At 37.0% G+C, this 27,980-nt stretch overlaps 2 protein-coding genes across 3 annotated transcripts; one reads left to right on the forward strand and one right to left on the reverse strand.

The window, feature by feature from the left end:
• Positions 1–3,922: 3,922 nt before the first annotated feature.
• On the reverse strand, positions 3,923–8,002 carry LOC148830855 (uncharacterized). 2 transcript variants are annotated; one of them, XM_088921988.1, is made up of 4 exons: positions 7,898–8,002; positions 5,114–5,331; positions 4,570–5,007; positions 3,923–4,311 (listed from the first exon to the last, which is right to left on the reverse strand). In XM_088921988.1, the coding sequence occupies exons 3-4, from the start codon at positions 5,003–5,005 to the stop codon at positions 4,115–4,117; spliced, it is 633 nt and encodes a 210-aa protein (XP_088778114.1). In that variant the 5' UTR covers positions 5,006–5,007; positions 5,114–5,331; positions 7,898–8,002; the 3' UTR covers positions 3,923–4,114. The 2 variants fall into 2 exon arrangements, with proteins under 2 accessions (XP_088778114.1, XP_088778115.1); XM_088921989.1 differs by lacking the exon at positions 5,114–5,331 and having other exon boundaries at positions 7,898–7,963.
• A 3,400-nt stretch (positions 8,003–11,402) lies between these two features.
• etv7 (ETS variant transcription factor 7) lies at positions 11,403–27,947 on the forward strand. Its single transcript, XM_088921074.1, has 9 exons — positions 11,403–11,665; positions 13,051–13,171; positions 14,634–14,798; positions 16,095–16,226; positions 20,242–20,409; positions 22,930–23,043; positions 23,504–23,646; positions 24,008–24,108; positions 26,503–27,947. The coding sequence occupies exons 1-9, from the start codon at positions 11,633–11,635 to the stop codon at positions 26,663–26,665; spliced, it is 1,140 nt and encodes a 379-aa protein (XP_088777200.1). The 5' UTR covers positions 11,403–11,632; the 3' UTR covers positions 26,666–27,947.
• The last annotated feature ends 33 nt before the right edge of the window (positions 27,948–27,980 follow it).

Here is a 27,980-nt window from a genome sequence, read left to right on the forward strand (position 1 = left end):
ACAATGTGTCTCTCAGACTGTAGCTGAAGGAGGACTGTTTACTGTTTATATTTAGTTTTTTAATTCTGTTTTCAGCTACTACAACTTGTTTTTGGTGATCAGTAGTGGATAAGCTGTAAAAAGCTGTTTTCCCTGATTTTCTATTTCCTCAGGAAAAAAACAAACATGCAACAGATAAGCAGTCTGAAGTAGCCACAGTTCTAAATAGTCCTAGAAAGGTATTATACATCTAACGGTTTTTTTTTCATATTTCAATGCAAAAATTCAATTAATTCAGAGCAGGAGTTAGTGGTGTTCCATTCACTAAAAATATGACCAAGCTTTGAAAAATTCTCAATTCCAAGTTGCTACCAATTGCAATTGAATTTGGAAGAATTTATTAAATGTACAATATGTGAATTTATAATAATTTTCAATTCAATTTGGAATGGACACCAACCCTGCAATAAATCAGTTATATTTTAATTATTTGTAAAGCTGAAACAGCGCACAAGGAAACGGTAATTAATTCAGTTATTGTTTTGCATTTCATACGTTTACATTGAACACAGACTGCATGATTAAAACGTCGCAAAGTACGTCTTCATTGTGCTCTCGCATATATCGCGATAACCCAATTTGAAATTACAGGATATATTAAATAGAAAGTGTATCGCGGCTATTTTTACCCTCTTTGTTTCTCTTAAAAGTGGCTAGTCGGCTTTCTCTTTTACAATTAAAACTCGATGTTTTCCCATTTTTCCAAGCGGTGCGTTTGTGCTGAATATCTTGTCAGAACTCCAATGGTAATATACAAATAAACATTTTAGTAATAAGGGCTGCTCCTGAACGCGACAGTCGATTATGAAAAAATGGAATTGGTTTCTCTAAAAACCATGACTAGCTAACAGTCCACCTGAAATGCAAAACAAGCGCAAAACTGCACTGAAAAAGGGTCTACGTATTTTGCATAGTCCTACTGTTTCATAAAGAAGTAATAACACTGAAAGAAAAGCTCAGAACTGTGTTTATCTTATATTGAAATATTAACCATTATTTCAAGAAAAGATATATCAGAAAACACACACCAGGGACAATAGCCTTTTAGCTTTAAGGATGCGCAGAGGTACAGTACAGTACGTACATATCGATGACTTGGAGCACAGGACAGAGTCGATTAAACCCGATTGAGAAATGCAAGAGATTAGTAGAACATGTCAAGTGCAGTAGCTAATGTGCGTCTGTGGGGGCGACTGGATACTTTGCTGTTTACAGAAAAGTAGCGCTTCTCCCTTCTTTTCTCTTGCAGGGTCGGCGGTGTATGGACAGAGGCATGAGCTGCTACTGTAATTCCGCCCCCTTCTCAGTTACGCGCGTTTCCTAGTTGCGGTGTAACGACCAGCCCTGGCGTCGAATGCCCAGGTGTGCTTACAGCTCAAAGGTAACGGGGTAAATTTATTCGAAGAATCATTCACGAGTAACAGTGGAAATTAGTGAAAGTAGTAAGCATTTATGAATGTTACAAGAAGCTTTAACACCAAATAGCAAACATTACTTAACCACTCACTCTCGCACTCGAAAAGTGAATTAATCCATCACAAATCCAGAAAAAAAATGCATTCCACCTTCTGTCCGTTCCCCCCCACCCCACCAAAAAAAGTTCACCAAAAGAAGCACATTTTTTACAATTAATGTAAAGTTTAAATGTAGATATTCTATAATCTGCTTCCCAAATAAAGCAATGGAAGCACAGCCCTCCTTCGTATTTAAAATTGAATAGTCCCGACGCCACAGTACATACAGTACAAAACTGTTTATGTAGTTGTTCATGTCTCAGCTCCAGGCTCCATTGTATTGTACATGAAGTTTAAAAGTGGTGCTTATGAATGTGCGTTTTTGGAAAGAGGTATGCTCTTCCTCAGTTCAGTTTATTTGTCATATGCACAAATACATTGAAAAGTTTTTCATGTAGGTATGCTATAATACAAAGACATTAAGGAATCACCAAAACATAAACACAGCACATCTGCGTTAAATAACATTAAACTTTAAGAAAGTAGGTCAGGTCAGCACAAGAACTGTGCAAAGAGAAAAAAACACATCAGGTGCAATAATGTAGATGAATTTAGTCAATGGTAGCAGCAGAGTTCAATAATCTTACAGTTTGAGGGATGAAACTGTCTCTGAATCTGGAGGTTCGTGCCTTTATGCTCCTATAATGCTTACCAGGGAAGAGTGGAGAAAAGTGAGAAACCAGTGATTGTTGTCGTTAGCACTACAGCAGTTCTGAGACAGCGATTTGTAAACGAGTTCTATGAAAGGACCTATTAAACTGTGTTGTGTGGTGTGAATAAAGCAGTGTTGTGTGGTGTGTTTGGGTAAAACAGTGAGGTAAAATCCTCTTTTAAGATTTGTTTTTGTCTGTTTCTGTTCTGTATAATGTGTTTAGTAGGATCACTAATAATCTGCAGGACCTATTCCTTCCTAGCAGGTAGGAAGATTACATTATTTTCTGTGAGATCGGGCGTCGTACAGTAGTTTGTGTGGATTAGGTTCACAGTGTGAGTGGTGGGATTTGTGTCCCTTTGCATCTTTAATGCAGAAGAACTGCTGCCTTTAGGTTTCAGCATGTAGATCATGACTATTTAAAATTTCATCTTTTATTTGGCCATAATCTTTGGCATCTGCAATCTTCACACCACTGTAGAAGTTTTGCTTCTTTTTAAAACTGGATCAAGCTGCAGCACTATTGTTCCTACTAAAACAGAAATACATAAATGAAAAATTCAAAAATTGAAATTCTGCCTCCTTCAGAATGCTATGTCCATTTCTGTTTGTGATTCACCCTAGAGTTAGGAGTCATGAAATCAGGAGCTGAATCGTAGTCCGAAGGTGTAAGGTAGGTCAAGACCCGGTAAAGACACTGGTGGCGAACAATCCAAAACGTGAGACAGAATCGTGGTCGAAAAGAGAGCGGCAGGGTCAAATCCGAAATAGACACAGATAGCAAACGATCCAAGGGGGGAGACGAGTTCCGAAGTCCGAAGGCAAAAGGTGTAGACAGATTTCCAGGAAGGCAAAAAAAAAAAAAAAAAGGGGCAAAAACGCTTACGAGAAGTGAACTCAATACCGAGCAGTGATATGCGGGTAAGGGAAGCTTAAATAATGCAGCCCGCCGCATGGTAAGGTGTCTGATGTGAAATTAACACATGCGGCGGCGTTTGTAATTATCACCCTGCTGCTGGAACTGATTAGTCCTCTTGGGGGCTGGTCTGGGCAGATTAGTGGTCGTGACAGGTAAGGATAATAGTGAACTTTTATTTAGAGTGTGAGCCAAAGTCAACAAATTCCACAAAAGTCTTAGCTCCTCTTTTAAGTTGCTAGCTAGATGTTGTCATTCTCTGTTAGTAGTTGGGCAGCTAAATTGCTTACCATCTCCAAAACAGTCTTTGATTAGTCTGTCTCCTTTCATCTGGTGCAGTTTGCATAATGGAGGACCTGCCTTCTGTTTCCAGTCATCTGACAACAGTCTTTTGAGGTAATTCCCCACAAATGTCTGGTAAAATAGCATGTGAAATAAAAATGTACCCTTTTAGAAAAAAAAATCTGAAAGAGTTACAGATTCGTATGCATTTCTGTGCAGTTGTCATTGTTTAATAGCATGCTGCATTTGAGTAGTGTTTAGAATTATTAAATTAACGTTACTGTTCTGGAGGCTGTATGCATATCTAAACAGTTTAAAGAAACAAGAAAACAATTTCTTAAATTAGCTAAAAGAATGGCGAGATTATCAGATGTACATTATAAACACCCACACCTGGAAAACATTAAATAAAAGCGATTATGGGAATCATAATAATCATTTACAATGCAACCAATAAAGCTACTTCCAATTAATATATGTAGAATGTGTAAAAATCAAATACAAAAACACTTGAAAGGCTTCATTTCAGTCTTTTATTGAAGATGCTATACCATTGTGATAATCAACTCAATTCCCAACTTCAAACCAGTCTCAATTAGTCAAATGTGATCTGAGCAAGTGTGCATAAATGTAATATACATTAGCAGTATAAACTACTAGGTGCTGTTGTCCTATGAAAGCATTGTTCAGAGAAACAATTTATTAGAAGCATCATTTAGAAGCCGTGGCAAAAATGGCTTGGAAAGCTATTTTCTTGTCTTGCTTATCCTCCATTCGAACATCAGAGAAACCAGTGGCTCGTAGGGCCTCCATGTAGACCTCGGGTTTCCAGTTATCATTTAGGAGAATGTTCATTGAAGCTGCCTTCATGGTTGAAGAGAGTCTGAGAGTTGTCACCATGAGACCACCTGCCAAAACACAGCATCGCAGACAGCACATTACAGAATTGAATGTAGGATTTACAATCATCAAATGTAACATTCACCACAGTGGGTGGTGAAACAAACAAAGGATCCCTTTGTCTCTTAGTTTCTTCTCATTTTATTTTAGGTTTTAAGGTGTTTAGTCTCCATCAAAACTAGGTTCATAACTCTTCTCTTTAAGCCCTGGAATCAGCTTTATTCCAGCACTATGAAACAGCTGCCTTGTCTGACACTTCAGCCCACCTGGTTTCATCACCCTGTGGATTTCTGAGGTTCCAACCTTCAGATCAGGCCAGTAGTAGTAGCAGTTGCAGTGGTAGACCTTGTCCACACTGCTGTCAGGAAGGGGCATGGCCATGACGTTGCCATTGAAGAGGGTAACCTTTCCAGATTCAATCTCAGCCCTCATCCTTTCACTGGCCTTTGCGAACATGTACTCAGAATGATCAACGCCAAACAGCTTTCCCCTAGAGCCTGTGAGGAAAGGAGCAGCTGCCTGGAGCCCCAGCCCGAGCCCAAAACCCAACTCCAGCACCGTGTCATCTGGCTGAATCTCGGCAAGCTTTACTGCATTTTCTTCCAGGACACGGTTGTGCCATAAGAAGAACTTGGTCAATAACCACCCAGTTAAGGATTTAACAGGTTTTCCAAACTGTTGGTTGAGCTTTCTAGTCAGCATTCCTGTAAAGAAACAAAGGAAATGTAGATGTAAATTACCAAATGTGTAATGGATTTAAAATAGTTTCACTTAAGGATAATGTTAAATGTAAGAATGGAACTCATTTACATTGTCAATGAAACAATTTCTGTAAATATTTTAAATCATCTCATCATCATAAGTCTCCATGGGTTCACTGCTTGTTGGTGCCAATCATTTCCTCTTCTGATGTTGTTCAGTCCAGTACTGGATGACAAAGGCTATGTAGCTCCTTTTAGTCTTCTATATCATCTGCCAACTGTTCATGACACTTCATTTGTTCTGATGCTATGTTGTTTTACACTCTCCTGTAACACATTTTTAAACTTATTAAATATGAGTGTCATAGAAATACCAGTTCTTAAGTATTCCAGTCTATAAAAATTACCTAGACTTTGATATTTGTCAATCTTACTTTTGAAATTAACTTTCATGATTTTAAACCTTCTCCTGTGTCAATGTGGAATACATGTTTTAAAAGTCTGGTGCAGATTTAGTTAATACTATATTCTCTGAAAGGCATACTGTATATTTGAATACAATAAGATGCAGCAAATAAAGAGTGGTGTGGGCACTTTTTATTTTTATGAGCAGGGAATGTAGAAAAATGAAATAAATGCTAGTTTTCAGAGAGAAAAACAGATCGAGACACCAGCTTGCCTTGCTAGCCAGTTATAATACCTGTTTGCGCCTAATTACTGTTCCCAGCACAGCAAGACAGTGAAGTAATAAACAAAAGCCACAGCTACAGATACAATCAAATATTTACAATTATTAACAGAAACACACAATCTTTGCTACTATGATTTACAATAATTGTGGGTACTTGGACCCAGCATTTTACAGAACCAGAAAGCCTTGCACATGACATTTATTCCCATGGAAAATTGTTTTACGGCAAATAAGGAAAAAAAAACTTATCATCTGAAATCATGTGTAATCAAGTTGAAACAGTTCCCTAGACGGATGCTAATCGAATCTTTCTTCATGTACCAAATAGTGCATCAAACTTTTAGGGACATTTGTCTGACGGGGACCACAAAAAGGAAATAAATATTCACAAAACATAAGACAACAGTCCCTTTCCTAAATGTGAAAATCATTTTTCAGTGCTCAGATTGCCTGGGAAATGTTGTGTTGTCTCGCTTGGAATGGAGGGAGTCTACTCACTGTGCAGTTTCTTAGTTGGCTGAAGGATACAAATCGAGCTCTCCTTACTTTTTTTTTTCTGATGGAAGGTATAGAGAATTATTTACTCACTTTATTACTAACCTCTCAAGAATGATCTAGTCATTTCAATAGATTTCTAAACCTTCCCAGCAACCTGACCTTTGACCATGTGCTCCATTTTCCCTAAAATCAATGATTAGTTAATTTGTAAAATTTAATGCATCTGTTTGTTCTCACAATCATTAGAGTTGCAAAATGTACAATATGGAGGATAGCATCCAAGCCCATACAATAACTACCAAATACTTGAACTTGAGGTGGCTTCAGTATAATTCTGGTCTCCAGTCCTCTCTGACTACCTTGCAGTCATCTTTCTCCCCTTAAGAACATCGCAGACAAGAAATCACTGAGTCTATAGTTTAAAGAAGACTATTCATTGTTTCATTTCAGTTTCTCTTTTCTGTAAAACAATAATTCATCTTTGCTCCTGGAACTGTTCTGTAGTGTATGTGTTGGATAAGAAAGACTTCGCCAAGTATTTAACAGCAAAGCTGCTTTTTTTCCCTTGATTTTGCATCTCCTTTGAAGAAAGCCAAATGTACAACAGGTGAACACTAAACAGGTAAGCCGTCAGAAGTAGCCAGTTTTAAATATTCATAGCAAGCTGTTATAAAGTTAACATTCTTTTTCATAGGTCAATGTAAAAAATAATTATGTGAGGAAAAACGCATTTAAATACAGCTTACTGTGATGCACTTTATTGATGATCAAAATGACTGAATTGGTATTATGGACATTGAGCAGTTTCAATTCACTCAGAAGAGGAATCAGTGGGGTTCTATTCACAAAGATTGTGACTTCTAAGATTCTGAAGTTTTTGACAATTCCAATTCATTACCAGTTTTTACTCAAATTTGATCTTACTCATGAATTTTAATTAAATTTGGAAGTGACTCCAACTCTGCAATACATCAGTAATATTGTAATTGTTTGACTAATTTTATGCCGTTAAGCCATATGGAATAAACCTTTTTCCCCTCCCCCAATTTTTCTAAAAGGACTCTGAAAAAAACAACTGAACCTTGTTAAACTTGTTTAAACTTGCCAGGGAGAACTAGCTCCTAATATTTGCCAATTAAAATGACAACAGATAACTCATATCAAGTAATTATTTGTGTAAATCCACGTCTTTACCTGAGTTTTGATTATGTAGCAAATACGAAGATGATCCCAAGATGTTTTTTTTTTTGTTTTCATCTTTTGTAAAGCTGATACTTTCATATTGCATTTTGTGTTTTACTTCTCCGTTTTTGTTCGAGTATTGAAACGTAATACCGAGAAATTTGTGTGAGGCTTTCACAATATATTTTTAAACTGCATACCTGAAAAGGTAAAAACTATTTGAAAATTAGTTATAAAATCGTTTAAGTTTTATAACAGTAAGGACCAAAGTTTCTCGTACCCAGGCTGTACTGCACCACCATTAATCAAGACAACAAGACCCTCGACCGGTCATCATTTACCACTGCACCACCTGTGCTCTTCTAGCTTTTGTCTGTATTTTATTAACACTGTTAATTTCTTTCTGGGCTATTTTAGCCGTCGAAACACTATTATGTTAACGTACTGCATTCCCAAACTACTAAAAAACTAAATGATTCAAAGACAAAACATCCCTTAAAAACACAAAACAGTTTTACCTACCTTATCTTTGTTCAGCAATTGAAGTTGGAAACACCACTTTTTGTAATTATCTTATATTCTAGTACATGCTACTTGAATAATTGGTAACTTTATACTTGATTATCAGACTGTCGGTGCCTTTTATAAAGCCGCTCATTGGCTCCAGGACGACTTTTGAGTTCAAAATAAAAGTCCCAAAAGGCGTTGGCAAAAAATTACCAAATATTTTTTTTTAGATTTTATTGTAGCGCCATGCAGGGCGCTTTAGCCATGCGCACACAAGGCGGGCTGAGAACAGAGCCTGTGGGCGGGAATACGGGACTGTATATAGTGGGACTGAGGCTGGGAGACCGCCTCATCCCTTCCTGTGTGTGTTAGTGTGGAAAAGACGCCCTGTGGAGAGTGAGGAACATGGGGGTGTTCAAAGGCATCGAGGTTCCAGTCAAGGCAGCAGGTAGCCTGGCCCTGTCCATTACCCGAGAGAACTATCACCTCAGAGAACTGTGGAGAGAAGGGAAGGAGGAAGCAGAAAATCTGTGGAAAATAGAGGGCATAGGACGGTACCTCAAGAATCTGTGATAAACATTATCATGTAAAAGTAAAGAATGGGATTTGTCCTGTTTTGAAGTGATGAAAAATGACTTGGAAAAATGCACCTGCACAAGATAAATTGTTGCTATGTAACTGTTACCTTGTCTAAACATAATGAGATGTGTTCATATATACTGTTTTAGGTATATATATATATTAATGTAAAGCTTTATATTTTGTGATTTTCTGTATTTATTTGTGAAAAGAAAATAAAGTTCTTAATAATCGAAATCGAATCGCTGTAACCCCTGTCCCTGTGTTTGTACCTTTCCCTGGTTCGAGTTAATAAATGTGTTGTTCAACCTCATTCCTCGAGTCCTACGCCTGCTCCATTCCGTACCGAAACCCGTGGTCATTACAATATATTTTAAAAGTGGGTTTATGTACATTAATGCACGGGATAGAAGGATTATTTAATGTAATTCAAGTTTCAAATGAGCAACTCTTATGAACACTGCAAACATTGATGTTTAAATAAGTCCTAACGTTTTATTTTTTCATAATGGTAAAGAAAAATGGTTTCTAACCTTTACACAACAAAGTGCTTTACCACAAAGTCACTTTTGAGTGCTTCCTCAGTCTTCCTTAGTCAGGGTGAATGTTGCTGTCACTGGAATTGGCCTTATATTAGTACTGGTACAAGTAATACATGCTGTACATCTGAGACAGATGCTTTGCTCCAGGTTGCTTATACTGTATGTATTACATGAAAGTTACCAACATGATTCTTCTTCTACTTATACAGTGGTGAAAATCTTTTATTTAAAATACAAGGAAAAATGATGCACATTCAATCCAAGGACATATGTGTTCATTCTTACTGGTGCCATGTTAAACCTCTGCCTACTGCAATGGACCAGTGTTTTGACTTGCTTTTACCATTCCTTTCCACATGTTGGATACTGACAGATGAACTACTGCAGACATTATGGGTGAAGGGTGTTGTAGCTGTGTGTGAAGCATACAGCTTTAGGTATGCTGTAACACCAAATCAACTGGGCAAAGAAAGACAAGCCATTATCGTCTGTTCACCACATGTGAGCACTAGACAGGAAAATGGTCTGTGACAGCATGTGCCTGCTTGTTGCACACTGATGGCACTCCTGGGGCACCATCTCCTGAATCTCAATTTTCACAGTCAGGCATGATAAAAAGTCAATTGATATTACATTTGGGAAAAAAGTGTTAAATTATTGCAAAGAATTACTAACAGTTAACTAAAAATAAAATATGCAAATGTATTATACCATGTTGTCTATCTCTCTATTTAATTTGTGTTGCACATACTGAAGATCAACTAATTCCTAGCTAGCTTGCTCAATACTGACCCTTGTGGAGAGGTAATTACTAGGAGCTAAAAGGACCACTTAATCTACTTCTGTACGCAAAGCATAATACGCAATTAAAATAATTTAATATTTAAACTATAATAAACCCTAATCATAAAAAGGAACAAGTAAAGGTTTATTCCATGCTGAAAAGAGAAGAGAGAAAACAACGTTTCGGCTGTGATGCCTTCTCCAGGTGTGAGGAAGCCGAAACATTGTGTTTTCTCTCTTATCAAAATGGAATAAACCTAATACTTGTTGCTTTGCAGACTACACATGCTGAAGCAGCTACCCACCTGAACTACTTAATCATAAAAAGCCTACTTCGCAGAAGTTGCTTTTATTTTAAAAGATAATAACGTCCAGGAAGTATGAGCCTTCGTATGGAAGTTTAATTGTTGCGAACATCTTTCTGATTATTGCTATTCTCTCATGAGTCGAAAGGAGGCGCTTTTGGACCCGATTTTAGCAAAGGATGCGCTAAATGACCAATATATTAAGAGCAGAAACAAATAATGAAAATGTTATCTCGATATTAATTAGATTAAAGGAAACAAAATGAGAAATAATAGTTGACACATAACTGACCTTATAGCAAAATCTACATCAATGAATGTTGGCATTAAACGTTACCATGAATCGATATTACTGATGAATTAGCGTAATCAATTGCCGATTGACTGGTATTACCAGGTGACCCCCGAGACAAAAAAAAATACAGATTTTAAATGCACGAAACCTGACCATATCCAAACATCTTATTTCTAACATTTGTGAATTGGGAGTATTATAAAGATTAACTGTCAGTCCATTTTTTTATCTTGTGGTAGTAGACTAATTCTGTCTGAAGGCTCATCATTTATCACGGGGTAAAGATGTTAAGATGAGTGTTGGTATATTAACCAACGCTGACCCTTGCTTTCAGTTTCAGCCATCAACTGTTGTGTTTTTTAATATTACCTTACATTATATCATGTTTTATTTGAGTATTTTGCAATTAGCGCATAGTTCGTTATAGGCATGTCATATTCAGGATTTACAGTATAAGCATAAACGTAGATTTTTTCCAAGCCACGAGGCAAAACATGATTTTGGCATTTTTTATGCAACTGATTTTTTGCCTTTTTTGTAGTTTGATCTTTGGAAACGTTCCCAGTACTTTGTAGATTATTACATTGTCTCATGAAACTAAACAGAGAATAAAAGGGGAAAAGACTGCCTTTTCCCTATCGGTATTTAAAAATGAGAGTGTGTTCCAGTGATGAAAAACAAGTCAGTTCACTGCATATAGCAGGTTAACCCGTGTTAATAATAGGGCCTACAGTGGCTTCTCAGGTTCATTTAAACATAGGCAAGATCAGGGAATGGTGTTAAATAATAAAAAGGAGAAATAAAAAATCGTTGCTTTTTCTTATAATACTCCTCTATAATCAACCACAGAAATAAACTATACTATTTAGCAGGACAGGTGAAGAGTAAGACCACACACAACCGTGATTGTACCTTGTACAGGTGTTGAGTTTGCATCAGCTGTCGCTCTCCCGTAGTCCGTCAGTGTTACTCTCAGCTTCACACACATACATAATACACACCCCCACACATTCAATAAGCAGATCCGGTCCCTTTCGTTTTCGTTTCCCGGAAGAATACTTCAAAAAAGATAACATGCTATCTAAAAGTTAATAACATGGACGTTTTCTTTTCGGCTTACATATAGTTATTTTAGTCAGTGTTTACACAAGAAGCTTTCCACGGAGTCTGGCCAGAGTTTAATTTCCTTTCCAAGATTTTGGAAAACTTGTTTTGATTTTCTCCCAGTCTCTTCCAGGTACAAAACATGTGTGACGGCTCCTCACCACCACCTTTGAAGGTAAGTACAGATAATAAAAAAAAGATAACACCTGGACTTCAGAGTTATTCCCTTAAAACTCAGACTATAATTTTAATATGCCTAAACATACTGAAATTGAAATTAAAATAAACTTTTCAAGTAGAATTTTAAAACAGAAACAGCACAGAAGGAAGCGATGACTATCGCAGTTCTCTTTTTCTAATTCACACTGTACGTTTACATTGAGCAGAGACTTGAAACGTGGCAAAGTACGTCTTCATTTTGATCTCAAATATATCGCTAATACTGAAGTTTAAACTACACATTTCTGAAATAAAAAATGTGTCTCGAAGGCTATTATTCGCATCCTCTTTGTCTTAAAAGTGGTCTACTTTGCTTTCGCTTTTACATTTAAAACATGATTTCAATTTTTTTCTGATGGCGTATTGCGCTGAAAATTCTGCTAGAATACTAGGTGTGATATACACTACAAATGAACCTTTTAGTAATATAGACTACTATTGGACGCGGCTATTTATAATAATGAAATAGTACATCATTTTTTCTAATAAGGTACATTATGATGGAAACAGACCATCTGAAATGCAAAATGAGCGAAAAAACAGACTACACTGCTGTGCAAATATTTTAAACATTTTGCATATTCCTACTCTTTTCACTTAGTATTATTCCTTCTTTATGAAAACAGTTCTCCGTTTATCTTCTGTTGAAATTTTAGCCATTAGTTTTAAGGCAAACGTGTTTTCTAGTTAAAGTACCCTTTTAGATTTAAAGATGAGTAGAGAGGAACATGTATTAATGAATGACAAGGAGCACCGGGCACAGAGTCCATTAAACCTGATTGGTAAATGCGATAGATTGGCTACTACAACAGTTTTACACAAGTTGGTCGTTTGCAGTTTAACTTGTTTTGTTATTAATTTGTTGAAGTATAATCATTTTTGTAATAAATGTAGAAAACACCAGAGCACATTTAAGTACATTTCTGATGCTCATAATATGCATATATTGTAACATATGATTTTGCCTATTATTTCCAAGGCTTTTGCAGAGTTGTTTTCATAAACCAGACTGCAGTTCCATACTGTAATGCCAAATGCGGTGATTTTAATTAAAATGCAGTTGCTTTTTTTCTATATGCTATTTTAAGTTTTCCTGGATACTATTTTTTTGACATTTCATGGGCTCATTTGAAACGCATTAAAAGAAATGGAAAGAATAGGCTTACCCTGAATAATTATCCTATAATCTATGTATAATTTGTTCCAAAATGGTATGCATTTAAACATGCATGCACTGGAGAAGTCAGAAAAAGTTCATATTAATTTTGATAAAGTTTTACTAAAGCAAAGTGCCTTTTTTCCCACCATTCTCTGTCCCTTCTTCGTTGTTGATGGCCGCAGGAATGTTGTGTAAGTGGCAGCCCTCCAGCTTGTCCTCCGGCGCTAGTGGTCCCCCATAGTCCCCTCACCCCAGTCTACCCAGGGGCCCAGGACGAACTCTGCAAGCTGCCAGGGAGACTCCGTGAGTACCTTCCGTATGACTTCACTTTGCTGCAGTGAATCATCTTGAGAATCAAAAGGTTTAAATCAATTAATCAGTTAGCTCGAGAACTGATGTTCTACCGCAAGTATTATGAAGTCAATGAATATACAATATCTGATAAATATACCTCCCCTAAAAATTGAGTCACACTGTGGTTCATAAATATTGAATGTTTAAGTTGTCATAGGACCTCAGGGTCTAAGTTTTTTCTTACCTTAATGTCTTAAAGTTATCACTTAAGACACAAGTGGTACCAAGACCTTTTCGGTGGAATAGTAATGCACTCTAAGTGCAAGACAAAGTGCTTTGGGGTTTGTCTTATTTATAAACTCCTGGTGGGTAGGGTGGGATAGAGGGATCATGACAAGTAGTTTGACCTGAATTGTGCAAGTGCACTGAGGTGTGCTAATGTGACAGTTTCTACATAGATCATGTTGGTAATCCAGCTCTGAGAGATGGAAAGTGGTTTGAGATGAACTTCTTTCTCACGAAACCTCCCCAGAATATTGTATTGTATCATGGAGATACAGTAATCAGTAATGAAAGCACACCCAGTGTATCATGCAGCTGATGAGAGGGAGATGCAATGAGGAGGTACAAACCTAAAAGAAAAAATAATTCTGAATACTTCTGCCACCCCAGTTGCTGATGTTTCATCTGTAGGAAGATGGGACTGTCTTGCTTCTCCAGCTCTGGAGGATGAGGCGGAGTCTGGCAGACCCTACTCCTCTATGCCACACTGCCCTTCATCAACTCACTACTCATTCTTATCTTGCTATTTTCTTACTTTGTTTGGGCATCATTACAGAGGTCTTGACCTAATTCTGATTCCCACTCCAAGGAAAGAGGTTCAGTGTATGTGGTTTGGAATTGTATGCTCTATTTTTATGTTCCTAGCCCACTATAACTGACCTCTTAGAATATTCCTTGTTTCAGTTCTGCCCATTAGTGTACATGTGTTTAGAGTGTTCTTTGCAACCCCTAGTCTGCATAGTTCACCAGCCACAGAGGAGTCTCTCAGCCAGTGGTATGCTTGAGTCATTTGTGTTTACACCTGGTACAGTATGTATTGGTTAAATAGTACAGAATGTTAAATGGCTAAGTCACAATCTATATTGGTGTAACGGGTATACTTCATAGCAAACAACAATAATACTAAAACAAGAAGATGATGATTAGTGAAATCTATATTTGTGTATAACAGCATGCATGTTTAACTTTGGAGTGTATTAAATGTAATGCACTTGGTAGTATAAAACAACTTGTTTTTGTAGGAGATAAAATATGTACAAAATAGCTTTGAAACCATTTTTTCCTTTTTTCTTTGCCATTCAATGGCTTACAGTGGACAAGAAGTCCTCCCAAGAAGATTTGGGAAGCTGTAAAAAAAGAATGTGGGTATTTCAGACTTGCTTCTTAGGTCTTGTTTTCTGTACCTCAGGGATTAACCCTTCTTTATGGGGCAAGGATGATGTGAGTCATTGGTTGCGCTGGGCTCAGAAGGAATACTCTCTACGCAGGACAGATCAGTCTAAGTTTGAGATGAACGGCAAGGCACTCTGCCTCCTCACCAAGGAGGACTTCCGTCTGCGATGTCCAAGCTCAGGTAAGACAAATGGGAGTGGACCAGAAGGATTTCCTAGTAGCAGGGACACAAACTCTAAGTATGGGACCCATTGGTACTGTAGGTCTTTTAACGCACATTACATAAGACACATTTACCACATAAGATCTATGATGACAAAGCACTAAATAACTGTTTACCTACTAGTTTATTTGATTGACACTTTTATCCAAAGCATCCGTTTATTCAACTGGGTATTCAGTTGGAGAATTTTTAGTGAATAACCTTGATCAAAGGTGTAACAGCAGTGTCATACTTGGTATTTGAACACACAACCTCCTAGTTATATAACCAGAACCCTTACCAATGTGCTACACTGCTGGTTCTAATTTAACAACCTCCAGCAAACCTCCTTTTTGGGGAAACTTACGTTTTCGTTCATATCACATCTTAGTCTTAAAGAGTTTAAGAATCACATTAGTGACCTGTGTTCCTGAAAGTTCCTACTTTAAATCCACTTAAGTGCTTAGTACACCATCACTATAAGTGATTTTATCGGGCAGTCATAAACATTTCTATGTGTTCCAATTAACTGGTTGCTGTTTCATGTCAATGGTAACACAAAAAATAAATTTAACCACAGAAACTGATGAAACTGACACCACGTCTGGGAACTCTGATTTGATTGTTATTAAAAGCTGAACCAAAAGTAAAGCTTTCTCAGATCAAAGGGACAATATAATTCATTATTCTGTTTTTAAGGATCTTATTGATTACTAGAAAAAACTGTAAATATTAGACTAAAAGCACAACGGATTGTTGCATTGCAGAACTCACTCCCTTCTCGTGTAGTTGAAACTGACTCCTTGGGATCCTTCCAGACAGAGATATATTAGATGCAATTCTTTGATAGTTATGCTAATAGCGACCTAATTAACAAGATGGGCTAAAAGGCGTGCTATCACTTGTGATGTTCACATTTCTTATGTTATGATTATGAACACCTGGAATGTGTGATAAAAACAAAACAAAATATTAATGAATATGCATATTCAATGGAATACATTTGACTGACACAGCAACCCTTATTTGGACTAAGCAGTTGTTGAAAAGTGATAGAGACTTCATATAGACAGGCTGTGTTTCTAGAAAGTGTGTATTTTATATTATTTTTATGAGATGATTAACCTTAACTGTAACTATTTGATTTATGGTATAATAAACTGTAAACCAACAAGGATATACAATATTTGTTTGTGTATATTTGCAATAATATTATTTGATATTTCATTCTCGCTGGTTAGCAAAGCTTTTTTTTTGTCCTGTCCCATGTTGCAGGAGATGTGTTATACGAGCTTCTCCAGCATGTAAAACAGCAGAGGCGAGCCATGGTTTGTAACTCCCTCCCCAAACCTCTAGGAGGCCAGACTGCCCACACACCTCAACACAGAGAGTTCACAGTCAGGGGGGGTGAGTACCTGGTCATATCTCGAGACTCTCTAAAGTCCTGTACACCTGTGACTTTGCTCTTTATTAAAGGGCTGATCAGTGGTTTGATGTGTCCAGAAAATGGCAGTGAAAATGCTATAGGGTATTTAGAATTATATTGAAGTAGTTCAGGTGGGTAGCTGCATCAGCATGCGTAGGCTGCAAAGAAAAAAGTAATAAGTTTATTCCATGCTGAAAAGAGAAGAAAGAAAACACAACGTTTTTAGAATGGAATAAACCTATTACTTGTTCATATTTAGAATAATATATTGCTAAATAATTATAGCAAAACCTTAACACAGCAGATTGTCGAAAGCTCAAAAGGTATAAAATCCAATATCACTCTTCCAATGTCAAACAGTTTAATAAATAAGTCACACAACTCACATGGAGCAAACAATATGTCAAAAGATGACTGTCTCTCTCTGATAGGTGAATATACCCCATCAAATTATTGGTGATTCCAAATGTTTTAACATTTTTGTTATATCCCCACCTTGTAAGAGTAGCATAGTGGTTAATTACTTGGACTTAAAACCAATAGGTTGTGGGTTACAGTCCCTGCAGAAGACACAGCTGTTGTATGTGCTTTATCCCAGTTGCTCCAGTCCAGCTGAATCAATGGAGGTGCATTGCTGGGAGTTAATCCTTGTGATTGAGCATAGTCCCATCCAGGCTGGAGTCATGTGCTTTCTAGTTCGCATGGAGCTGCATGTATGATGAGCTCTGCCTAATGGCAAATGTCCTGTGGCTCTGCTATGATTAATAATAATAATTAATAATTGCTTACACTTACTGTATATAGCGCTTTTCTGGACACTCTACTCAAAGCGCTTTACAGGAAATGGGGTCTCCCCTCCAACACCACCAATGTGCAGCATCCACCTGGATGATGCGACGACAGCCATAGTGCGCCAGAACACTCACCACACATCAGCTATCAGTGGGGAGGAGAGCAGAGTAACTAAGCCAATTCATAGATGGGGATTATTAGGAGGCCATGAGTGGTAAAGGCCAATGGGAAATTTGGCCAGGATGCCGGGGTTACACCCCTACTCTTTTCGGGAAACGCCCTGGGATTTTTAATGACCATAAAGAGTTAGGATCTCGGGTTTACGTCTCATCCAAAGGACGGCACCTGTTTACAGCATAGTGTCCCCCTCACTATACCTTAACTCCCTTTAGTTGCCCATCTAATCTAGAATCGCCACCTGTGTGTTTTCAATTTTCAGCAGTACTTGAAACTTGATGATGTGACAAATGAAGCACAGTGACTGACAAAACTAATATATTTGTATCTCTAAGAATAATTACCTGGGACATCAGTTCAGCATTAATTCAGCATTAAAAAATAAAACCAGATGAGCTTCATTGGCCTAATTAGCTTGTGTTCTTTCTGATATTCTGAATGCCTGTGAAACTGCTACTTTTCTGTGTTTGTTAAAGCAAGTTATGGTATTCCCCTACAATGCCAGAAAAAAGTGTCATTTTTACATAGAGAACTTCCTGGTGTGGCACTCGGCAGCAGTCCTGGAATCAGGGGAATAACTCAAACGCAACAAAAAACCTGTGGCAGCTTGTCAGAGGAATACAACTAGTCTCCCTGTTGAAGTTTCCCTGCACTTCACACTTGATAGTGAAAAATCACAACATTCAAATTAGATCAATTTTCATTTCAAAGCAAATGACGTTTTCTCTTAAAATAAGGAAATACCAATTAATGTTTTACCCACAAATAAAACACTAACATATCCAACATGAATAAAATACTTTTTTTTTAATGAACATCTAGAATGGATGTTGACTTTCAAGTCAATATCTTTGTGATATTGGTATATAATACTGACACAAGGTATGGAAATTCACAAACATTGGTAGCTCTACCAAGATATTACAATTATTGAAATAACTAACAAAAAGGCAGATATAAAATGACAACACATTTTCCATTTATAGTCATTTTTACTGTACCTTGTTTTACTGATTTGACTCGTACAGTTCTTGTATCTATTTTAACGGCTGGCATTACAAATCTGTTTCAAATGTCATATGGCAGATTCCAAAGCTTCTCCCTTTTTCTAGACTTGTGATTGTTTGTCAACATTATCCCTAATTATTTGATCTAGATCTGGATGCATTGATGGAGAATCCCTTCATAATTTTCTTCAGTTGTTATTATTATTATTTTTTCAATAACATTGGAAGGTTGTACCTTGAAGCTTTTTCAGACCTTGCCTGTCTTCTTTGGATATATATATATTTTTTTTATTACTGCCCAAAATAATCTCTTATCTCAAATTTAGACTCTAAATAACTTAATGCACCTATGGATTCTAAGCACTTCATTCCAACTACCTCTAAAATATATAACCTTTAGATTGCTTTTGAGAATTAGTAGTTTACTTCAATTTTCCAGTCCTTCTATTGTCTTTTCTTGTTTCACTTCTTTGATAACAGTTTAGGGTACTCCAAACAGCTTTAATGGTTACCTATAAGATCTGGAAATCATCTTTAGTTCTTCACTTGGTTAACATCACACACATTTTTTCATACATTACCCCTGACGCATGACTTTTGAAAATAGTTGAAAATATCACAGAACACAGGATATGCAAAACATTTAAAATTCAAGAAAACAAAGATGAATGTATTTTGATCCACTGTTTTTAGTTAGATAACTAAGATCTAAACAAGGGAGTTTGAATTCAACATATTTGTGTGAATTGCCTTGATTATCAGAAGAAAGTAAATCAGTAATTTGGAGTAAAGGTATCGTGTATAGGCAGAGTTCAGTTAACAAAAGGTTAAAATAATTACTAAAGTATGCTTGCAAAGACATATGGCATCCTGTGGAGAAGTTTAGAACATTACTCTGGAACTAGTACCTTCTCTTGTCTGGAAAACAAAATATGCACTAACCACTTTCACAGAATGGTAAAATTCCCTCGGTAAGAAAAAAATAAACCAACAATTTTTATGTGTTTCTTCTAGTACACTTCAGTTCTACTGTACTGTGGTTTGTGATGGCTATTATCCTACTTTCTTATCTTTGGCAATGTTTTTACAAATTTTACATATGGACAAGAGATTGCCATGTTCTCAACAAAAACACCCATTCAGCCTCCTCTGACACGTACATGCAAACACAGACACACCCAGCCCCTTTTGAAGAGAAGGTGATTTCCAGATCAGTTTCAAACATGGGACGTTTGGCAAGGTTCAAATTGAGTTTGGAGACTGTGCCAACAGGTGTGTCTGAACAAGAGCAGGTTTATCTGCTCCTGTATAAGGAAATGCAAGTAAGCCTACTTCCTTTGCAGGTAAAAATATATACAGTATAATTAGGAATCCATGCTAGAAATGCAATACAGAAAAGCATAGCAAAGAAGGAGTAGTTCGGTTTAACAGATTGCTTGTTTCATAACTGTGCAGACCGAGCATTTCAAAGAGTTGGTAGTTAAAAAATGCTGAAGTTTGAACTTTGTTGTTTTTGTGAAAAACAGACTTATGCTAATTATAGTTTTATAGATGTTCTTAGTTACACTAGCTGATGAGACTTTTTTTTTTCAACTTCTTTATTAATGCAGTGTCTTTTGTTCAGGATTCCTCTCACAAGAAATTATTTGTGTTCCTGTTACATGGTGTGGGGAGTGTCAACCAAAAATATGCTGGATTTGTAAATCAGATCAGATTTAGAGCTGTAAGGCAAAGAGAGGAGAAGTACTCTTGAATGGAGATGAGGATACACACATATATAAGTGGTTTTAAAGTGAGCTTCGGAGTTAAAAAAATCTAGCAGAAACAGCATTCTATCTTACATGTAGTGATACAGTATGCTTTGTGTTATGGAGAAGTGGTTATGTGAACCTTCAGAAAAACAGTCTATCAATGAACAGATGAGCATATTCATGAGACATTATCTAATTTATTCTTTCCTTAAAGGTGGGCATCTCAACACCCATCTCTGTGTCTTGTTTTCTGTGCTCTGTGGCTACAGTTCCCTGTAGCCCTTCATACAGGACTGTACCCATGTGCCCAACCAACTCTCTTCCAAACAACTCCCCAGTGACGATGGTTCGTGTGTCCAGCAGCAGTGCTGACCAGTACCAGGACAGAGATCACCCCTTGCCTGTCTTTACCTTCCCTGGACAGCACATTCACCCAGGTATGACTACGCTTCTGTGATTGAGCTCCACTGAGGATGCCCTGATGCACGTGCAAGTGAGCTTTGGAATTGTACTTGGGAAAAGAAGTCCCACCTCCCCTTCCAAAACCATCAAAGGCAGGGCCTGTTTTGACTGATCCTGGATTCTGTAGTTTGGCAGAATTTCTTAGAGTTAATTAGTTAAAAAGGGTAGACCCGGCTATATCCAGGTATTAATCCATGGAGATTGTTTGCACAGTGTATTAATGTTTGTTTGAACACATCAGAAGCACCTCCTATTCCATTCTATCTAACATTAAGAAAAAAGTACCTTTTTTGTTTTCATGATTCTGAGTTTCATAAATGCTACTGCATCTAAGACAGATCGCCACAGCTGGTACAAATGTGAAGTGTGGTTTGCTGGCTGTAGGATAAGACAATTTATCAGATTAAGGACTCTTACATTTATTTGCTTTTCATGTTAATGTTGTAAGGTTTCGGAATCACTGGGCTCAAATTTCAAATTTCTTTGAAGTGTATGAATCAAGATAAGAAAACATTTGTCCTTACCAGTCAATTGGTTTAAAACAATTCCCACTTATTATTGGTCCAGCTGGAGGTGGGGAAATTAATAATTTAATGTGATAACTTTCATTTATTGTTTATTGTTTTCAGTGTACATTTTCAGGATAAGTAATTTAAATTTAATATATTAAATGTAGAGGAATATTAATACATTATGTCATTGGAGCTGTTGCAAATAGATTTTGATAGAAGCACATAACTTTATCATTATTCAACAGTCTTAAATAAGCGTTTGTCCTCTTGATGATTTGAGAGGGTGCTAGAATTTTTAGGGTGTGTGTTGAGGAGGTATATCAAAGATTATAGCATACCATGATATAGCACATGTCAAGATTGCAGTCTTCAGTATGAAGCTGATATCGCAGCCTGTGCAGTGGGAGAGTGGACTGTTTTGGAGGTGCAGAGAGGAAAGAACATATATTGACATATAGAGAGCAATTTGAATTAAATGACAGCTGTGCTACATCATTCACATGTTCTTCAGATAATGTGTTAGAAATAATACTAATAATAGTAAAGTTCTGAGATGTCACATGAACTAATGAATGTTATTCTAACAGGAATATCTGGAATTCTAAAATAAAGTAACCTTTGAGGGCAATTTCCAAAGCACCAAACAAGAAAAGAACATACTATTGAAGAACATAGCCTTTCTTTGTTGTGCCCTATTATTTCTGCACATGTGTTCATCTGACACAGCTAAGGTAAACAGGACAATGTTTTTGCAATGTTCATTGCAGTCAGTGTTGGGGAAAGTTAGTTTTAGAAAGAACAAATAATCCATGGCAATTACAAGATACCTGTCCATTTTTAATATGAACAAGATGTTGGGAGAAAATAATTTCAAAAGTGATCTACAGCAGTGATCTGTACTGTATTTACATTCTATATGCAGTGTAAAGTAGCACATTGAGCCTTAAGTTTAGCTTTAGACACTTACAAAACACCAAAACTGCTCTTTTTAAAGTTTTTAATAATCTTGTGGCAGCTGATGTGGGTGCACTGTCTATTGTAATAGAGCGTGGGGGGTTAATTGTAAAGAGCCATCAATTGTAATAAAAACATAAAACGCTCCCGTCAGCAGGCATGAAAACCGGCCAAATGGATGACGTGATTTCTGTGTTGCTCTGCCTGCTTTCTATGATTCTCAAACATAGTGAGGTGGCAGAGCAAAGCGAAGGCACAAACATTTGTTTACGACACTTATCACATGAACTATCATTTAGGGAGACGGCAAGCCCCGTAACCCAGGCCTTATACAGTCCAAATGACCCTTTCTTGTCCCCTCAAAATGGAACGGCCTTCCTACGTACTAACAGGGATGCCTAAGAAAACAGGAAAGGACTTCTCTTTCAAAGTCCTTGCATTGGTTCTTGGCTGATTTCAAGTTGATTCTTAAACACTCCTGACATCTAAGGTTCTTCTTGATTTGGCTTTTTAACACATTATCTGGCAAATATGTTATCAGTTCGATGTCCTGCACATGGCCTTTCCTCAGATCATTCAGGTTCATGATGTGTTCCCACTGATTCAAAATACTCCAACGATTCTGAATCACTATTCCGGAAGACCTCAGGTGCATTTACGTCTGGCCTAAAAGCGTACTTTTTCAGCCAACTTTTTTGTGGTTGCTTTCTTGGCTTTGTGGTTATTTTTCATTTCATTTTGTGTTAGGTGCCTTTTATGGATTATAAAGAGTTTTGAGATAATTGATTTTAAAGACACTACATTAAGTAAAGTTTCTTTTTTATTTAGTATATTATAAAACAGGGCGCACTTCCTGTTACTAGAAAAAAAACAGACTTTGAATCCAATTGTCTGCTTATAAAACTGCCCACATTGGCTGTTTCAGGCCTTCCTAGAAGTTTTTCTCAGCCTGTGTCAGAGATTCGGTTACTCATCTCCTCAGTCGCTTTTTTACCCCTCCTAATGACATCTGTCAATCAAATCCACCAGCCCCTCCAACAGTGTTGCGCTGCAAAGAGGAACCTCTCAACCTCTCCAATAGAGTGGAAAACCCCTGCTCATACTCCTCTTCTCCACTCACTGAAGCCAATGGCAAGATTGCAGGTAAGATTTGCATTACCACAAATATTAATTGATTATTAGAGCAGGGCATGCTTTTCAATGGTGTATCTTTCAGATAGATCAAGTAGGTAGCTGTGCCAACATCCGTAAGCTGCAAAGGAACAAATAAAGGTTTATTCCATGCTGAAAAGAGAAGAAAGGAAACACAACATTTCAGCTGTGGAGATACCCAAAGAAGTGTGACACGCAAAGAAGGCTCCACAGCCGAAACGTTCTGTTTCCTTTCTTCTCTTTTCAGCATGGAATAAACCTTTACTTGTTTCTTTCAAATAGAGTTACTTAGATGGAATTCATCATGGTGTACCTTTTTAAGTATGCATGCTGTGTGACAGCTCAATAATTTCATTGCAAAGACGTCAAGTTGCATTGAAAATAACCTGGCTGGCAGTAGATAGACCAAGGCAAGTGAAATGAAGGTAAGAATGCTTTTTCCTCCTATCAGACTGTCGTCTCCTGTGGGACTACGTGTACCAGTTGCTCTCAGACAGCCGCTATGAACCCTACATCCGCTGGGAGGACCGGGAGACCATGGTGTTCCGCATAGTAGATCCAAATGGCCTGGCTCGTCTCTGGGGTAATCACAAGGTGAGACTGACAACGACCATGTGAGCTCCGGTGTGGAAGAGAGCTGCATGTTGTGGTCAGGCTGGGCAATGGCATGGTTGGAAATAACATTTTTAATTAATGGTTCCCTCATTAATCTCACTATTTACTTTCACAGTGTATGCAATATAGGCTTTCACTATACTTGTAATGCTATTTTAACAATTTATTTGGGCAAAATAGACAACAATGAAATAATCACCTTTCTTACTCTGGATATTGATAGACAACTTCTTTGCTCTAATTAAGTTTTGGAATAATTTGATGGTCTTGTCATTTCCTTGTTCCTCTTTATAGCAGAGGAAGAGCTAAATTGCTAAATATTTCCTCTTTTTTTTTACAGAACAGAGCTAACATGACATATGAAAAAATGTCCCGGGCACTTCGGCATTACTACAAACTCAACATTATCAAGAAGGAGCCAGGACAGAAACTGCTTTTTCGGTAAATGCTCAGCAGGCCCACAATTATATTTACAAACGTACAGTATTTTCACTATCCTTTAAATGGGAGCGATGTTAAGGGGTTGGAGCTGCAATAGGTAACAAATTTCAAAGTCTTTGATTCCCAAAACTGGGGTTCAGCCGAAATAGAAAATCTATATCACAGGAACTCAGTAAAGCAGAGCCGGCAATTAATTGAGATGACTTAAATAAAAATGGTAACTGGTGTTAATTTTTAATACTTTTAAGAGATAATGGATTAAAAGATGGTGTATTCTACATGCCCCTCTACATAAAAAATGCATAGAATGACAAAGAGGTAAATTAAGGTTAGGATGTACAACAAATGAAAAAAAGTTATGGATATTACCTACTGTATTGGCCCTAGAACATTGCACGTGGTAGTCTAATGAAAGTCATAAAATCAGTATCTTCTATGGCCACCATTAGTGTTGATGCCTACAAGGCATTGGCACCTCATTGAAGCTTTGATATTGGTGTGGAATACTCTAGGAATGTTAGGCCAAATATTAACACACACAGAACTGGAAATGTCTGTGTAGGGGGGTCATGAGGTAGTGACGACGCCAGTCTTGTTTGAGCGTAGACCCACCTGGCCAATTAGCAGCATGATTGAAGTATGTTTCTGTTACAAGAATGGTCAGACGATGTGTGCAGTGTAAAGGCGAGTATTGTGCGACTGTGGTACAAGACCAAGTCTGTGAACTTGCAGGAAGGGAACGAAGACTGGGTTGCGAATTCTGGCAGTGTATTCTTCTGTTTTGGGGTTATAATCAATGATTGGTAGCCCTGATATTTCAGTGAATGTTATACCATACTAGATTATTACAGAAGCACCACCAATCCTGTCTCTACCACATAACCCTGTGCATAGTATTCATCCATCACTGTGCTGTCAGTGAAATCTGTATTTGTCAGAAAAAAATATGTTCCCTCATTAATGATGAGGATTAAATAAGTGCTGTCTGCACTACCAGAGACATGCTACAAGGTGATGTTACTGAAATACTGGATTATTCATGGTCACTGGGGCATATGCCATGTTCATATAATCTGTTGATGACTGTAAATTGATTCTCGGGTGACTATTTAGTATTAAGGCTTCTGCAGCTGTTGTCTGAAAGTGATTATGGAAGTATGTGACCTTGATCCATCTGTCTTGTTCCTTTGCTGTAACACATTGACACCTTGAATACGCTCTTTCTTTGACACATAACTATGGCATGATTACGCTCATACCTGGATACTTTTTTATTATGTGTTAAGGTTTGCTCAATGTGTCATCTTAAATACTGCACAGGTACAGCATGTATTTAAATAATTTCTAGTAAAATTCAGGGAAATGGTGACATGTCATGAAAACTTTGAAAACTTTCCTTGACCAGGTTTCAAGTGAAAGATATATTTAGTTGCGGCATATACTGTACAACATGTGAGCCACATTAATGTAATATTACTAGTATTACTTTCTAGAAGTAATATTACTTTCTATAAGTTTAACATACTCACCAGTTATAGTTAAATTACAGCTGAGTTACTGCCATACATTTTATTTTCTAAGGTTGTACAAGCAATTCTTGGATTTAGAAGAGGAAAAGCTAATTGGTCAGTGAAAATGGCATACTGGATATTTTTTATTTTTCCATAGAAATAAAGTTATAAATCATTGGTTAAGGAAAGGATTGGTTGCTCAGTAAAGGTCGATACCCTTTCTTCACCAAGAGCAATATAGCTAAGTTACTCTGTTTATATTGGAAATTGCAATCTTATTTGCAGAGCAAATTGCATAATAATCTGAAAATACAGAAAGAAACATAGTACTGTACAATACAATAATGTACAATAATTATTTGTTGGTGATGTTTGTTTTTGTTGTATTGCTGTGTTGGAGGCGGCACAGTGGCACACATTGTTGCCTTGCAGCACTGGGTTCCCGGGTTCAATTCCAGACCCGAGGTTCACTATGCATGGAGTTTGTATTTTTTCCCCATGGTTGTGAGGGCTTTTTCCTGTTTGCTCTGGTGTCCTCCCACAGTCCAAAGACAAACTGGCAGATTACTTGGCTTCTGAGAAAAGTAGGCCTGGTGTGAGAGTGTGCATGTTTCTGTCTGTGTGTGCCTTGTGATGGATGATGTTCTATCCAGGATGTATCTTGCCTTGTTCCCATTGCTTGCTGGGATAGACTCTGGTTGCCTTGTGACCCTGAATTGGATAAAGCAGTTAGAAAATGGATGGTCTTTGTGAGTTCCTCTCAAGTTTTATTTTCACCCAACTTATTCTAGACACATGGTGTAATATAGTATTATTAAAGTTATGTCTTCAGCCTAAGGTTAAAGGTTAAAATTCTCCATTTGTTTTGTTGTTTTCTGAAAAGGTTTCTCAAGACTCCAGAGGAGATAATGCAGAATAGAGCTGATCGCCTGGAGCAGCCTGATTCCCCAGAGCAACACTCCCCTGATTACAGAGAAGAGGGCCTGGAGGTCTCCCCGGACCCTCTGATCTCCCCAACTTCCCCTGTGACCCCCTCTCATCACTGACCCAACTCAAAACTGTTCTTGCTCAACAGCTCCAAAGCACGGACATAGTAATCTAATAAATATAACTGTTCCTCAGAAGAAAAGCTGCAAAAACAGATTAACTGCAAAGGAATTGACAGTGATTCCTGTTATCCAGAAGAATTTCTACATTTCCAAAAAAATGCTTAAAGGTAAAACTCTAACAAGACATAGCTATAAAGTGCATATTTATGTCCGCATTTTCATTTCAGTTAACAAATTACCTGAAAAGAAAAATGCAAACTTAACTAATTAGATGGAAAAAAATCTATTTCTTTTGTAAAATTAGCTGGACTTTTGTTTGCAATCAGAAAATAAAAATGATGACAATATCAATGTGGAACAGAAAGCTTTGAAGGTACCAATGTTGATATACGTGGCTCTATGGTTTATTGTGTCAAATAAATGATGCAGGTCAGCATGTGAAAAATAAAAAAAAACACTAAAAGGTTTTAAATAAATAATTAAATGTCAATTAATGGTAGCCTATTTAAAAAAAAACCAATAAAGGCATCTTATGCTGTAAGATTACATCAACCAGTTAAATACTCTTGTTATCTCAACAACATAGCTTAAAGGGACTCTGTACATAAAAAGGGAGAATTCTTAAGTCTGTTTTTTTTAAGATTGTGCTACTTAGATCTTATGCTCAGGTATTTGTAACATAACCTTTCATTCCATTAGTGGTTAAGCAGTCATATTTTGGTTTGACTGCCATTTTAAACCTTTAAAATTTTGCACTGGTCACATTTTCTTTTATTAAAGAAGATTCTGCTATTGAGATTATTTTGAGAGAGTTAAATATTTTTAATTAAAACTGTCAGCTCTTATGGTCTAATTTTGAGTTGTGGAAATACGTTTCAAATATTCAAATACGACAAACACATATTAAGCACATGTTGATTTCAGCTGAGTGTGTGTTGAATTTGTAGTTTTTGACTTACAGAGAAAGTGAAATTATTATTAAAGTAATTATTTGAAAGAAAATGGTATAAAGCATTGAAGTTAGCCCCATTAAAGACTGATAAGTGTTAAAAAATAACAGCATTTTTCACTACTCCTTAACAAATACTATTTACAGTTTTGACGCATACTGTACATAAGAAACTAAAACTAAATTAATGTTTAAGAATCAATAAAAAATGCACTGTCCCATTTCCTATGTGAATGTAATGTTTTTTTTGTCAGAGTGTAAATATTTTACATGATTTCTAAACTGAGCCTTCGTCTTGTCACATTCTGAATAAACATTTTGTAAAAACAAGAAGTACATTGTCAAAGATTTGTTTGTTTTCAC

This window comes from Atractosteus spatula, chromosome 7, assembly GCF_055471065.1.
Source record: "Atractosteus spatula isolate fAtrSpa1 chromosome 7, fAtrSpa1.hap1, whole genome shotgun sequence".
NCBI lineage: Eukaryota > Metazoa > Chordata > Actinopteri > Semionotiformes > Lepisosteidae > Atractosteus > Atractosteus spatula.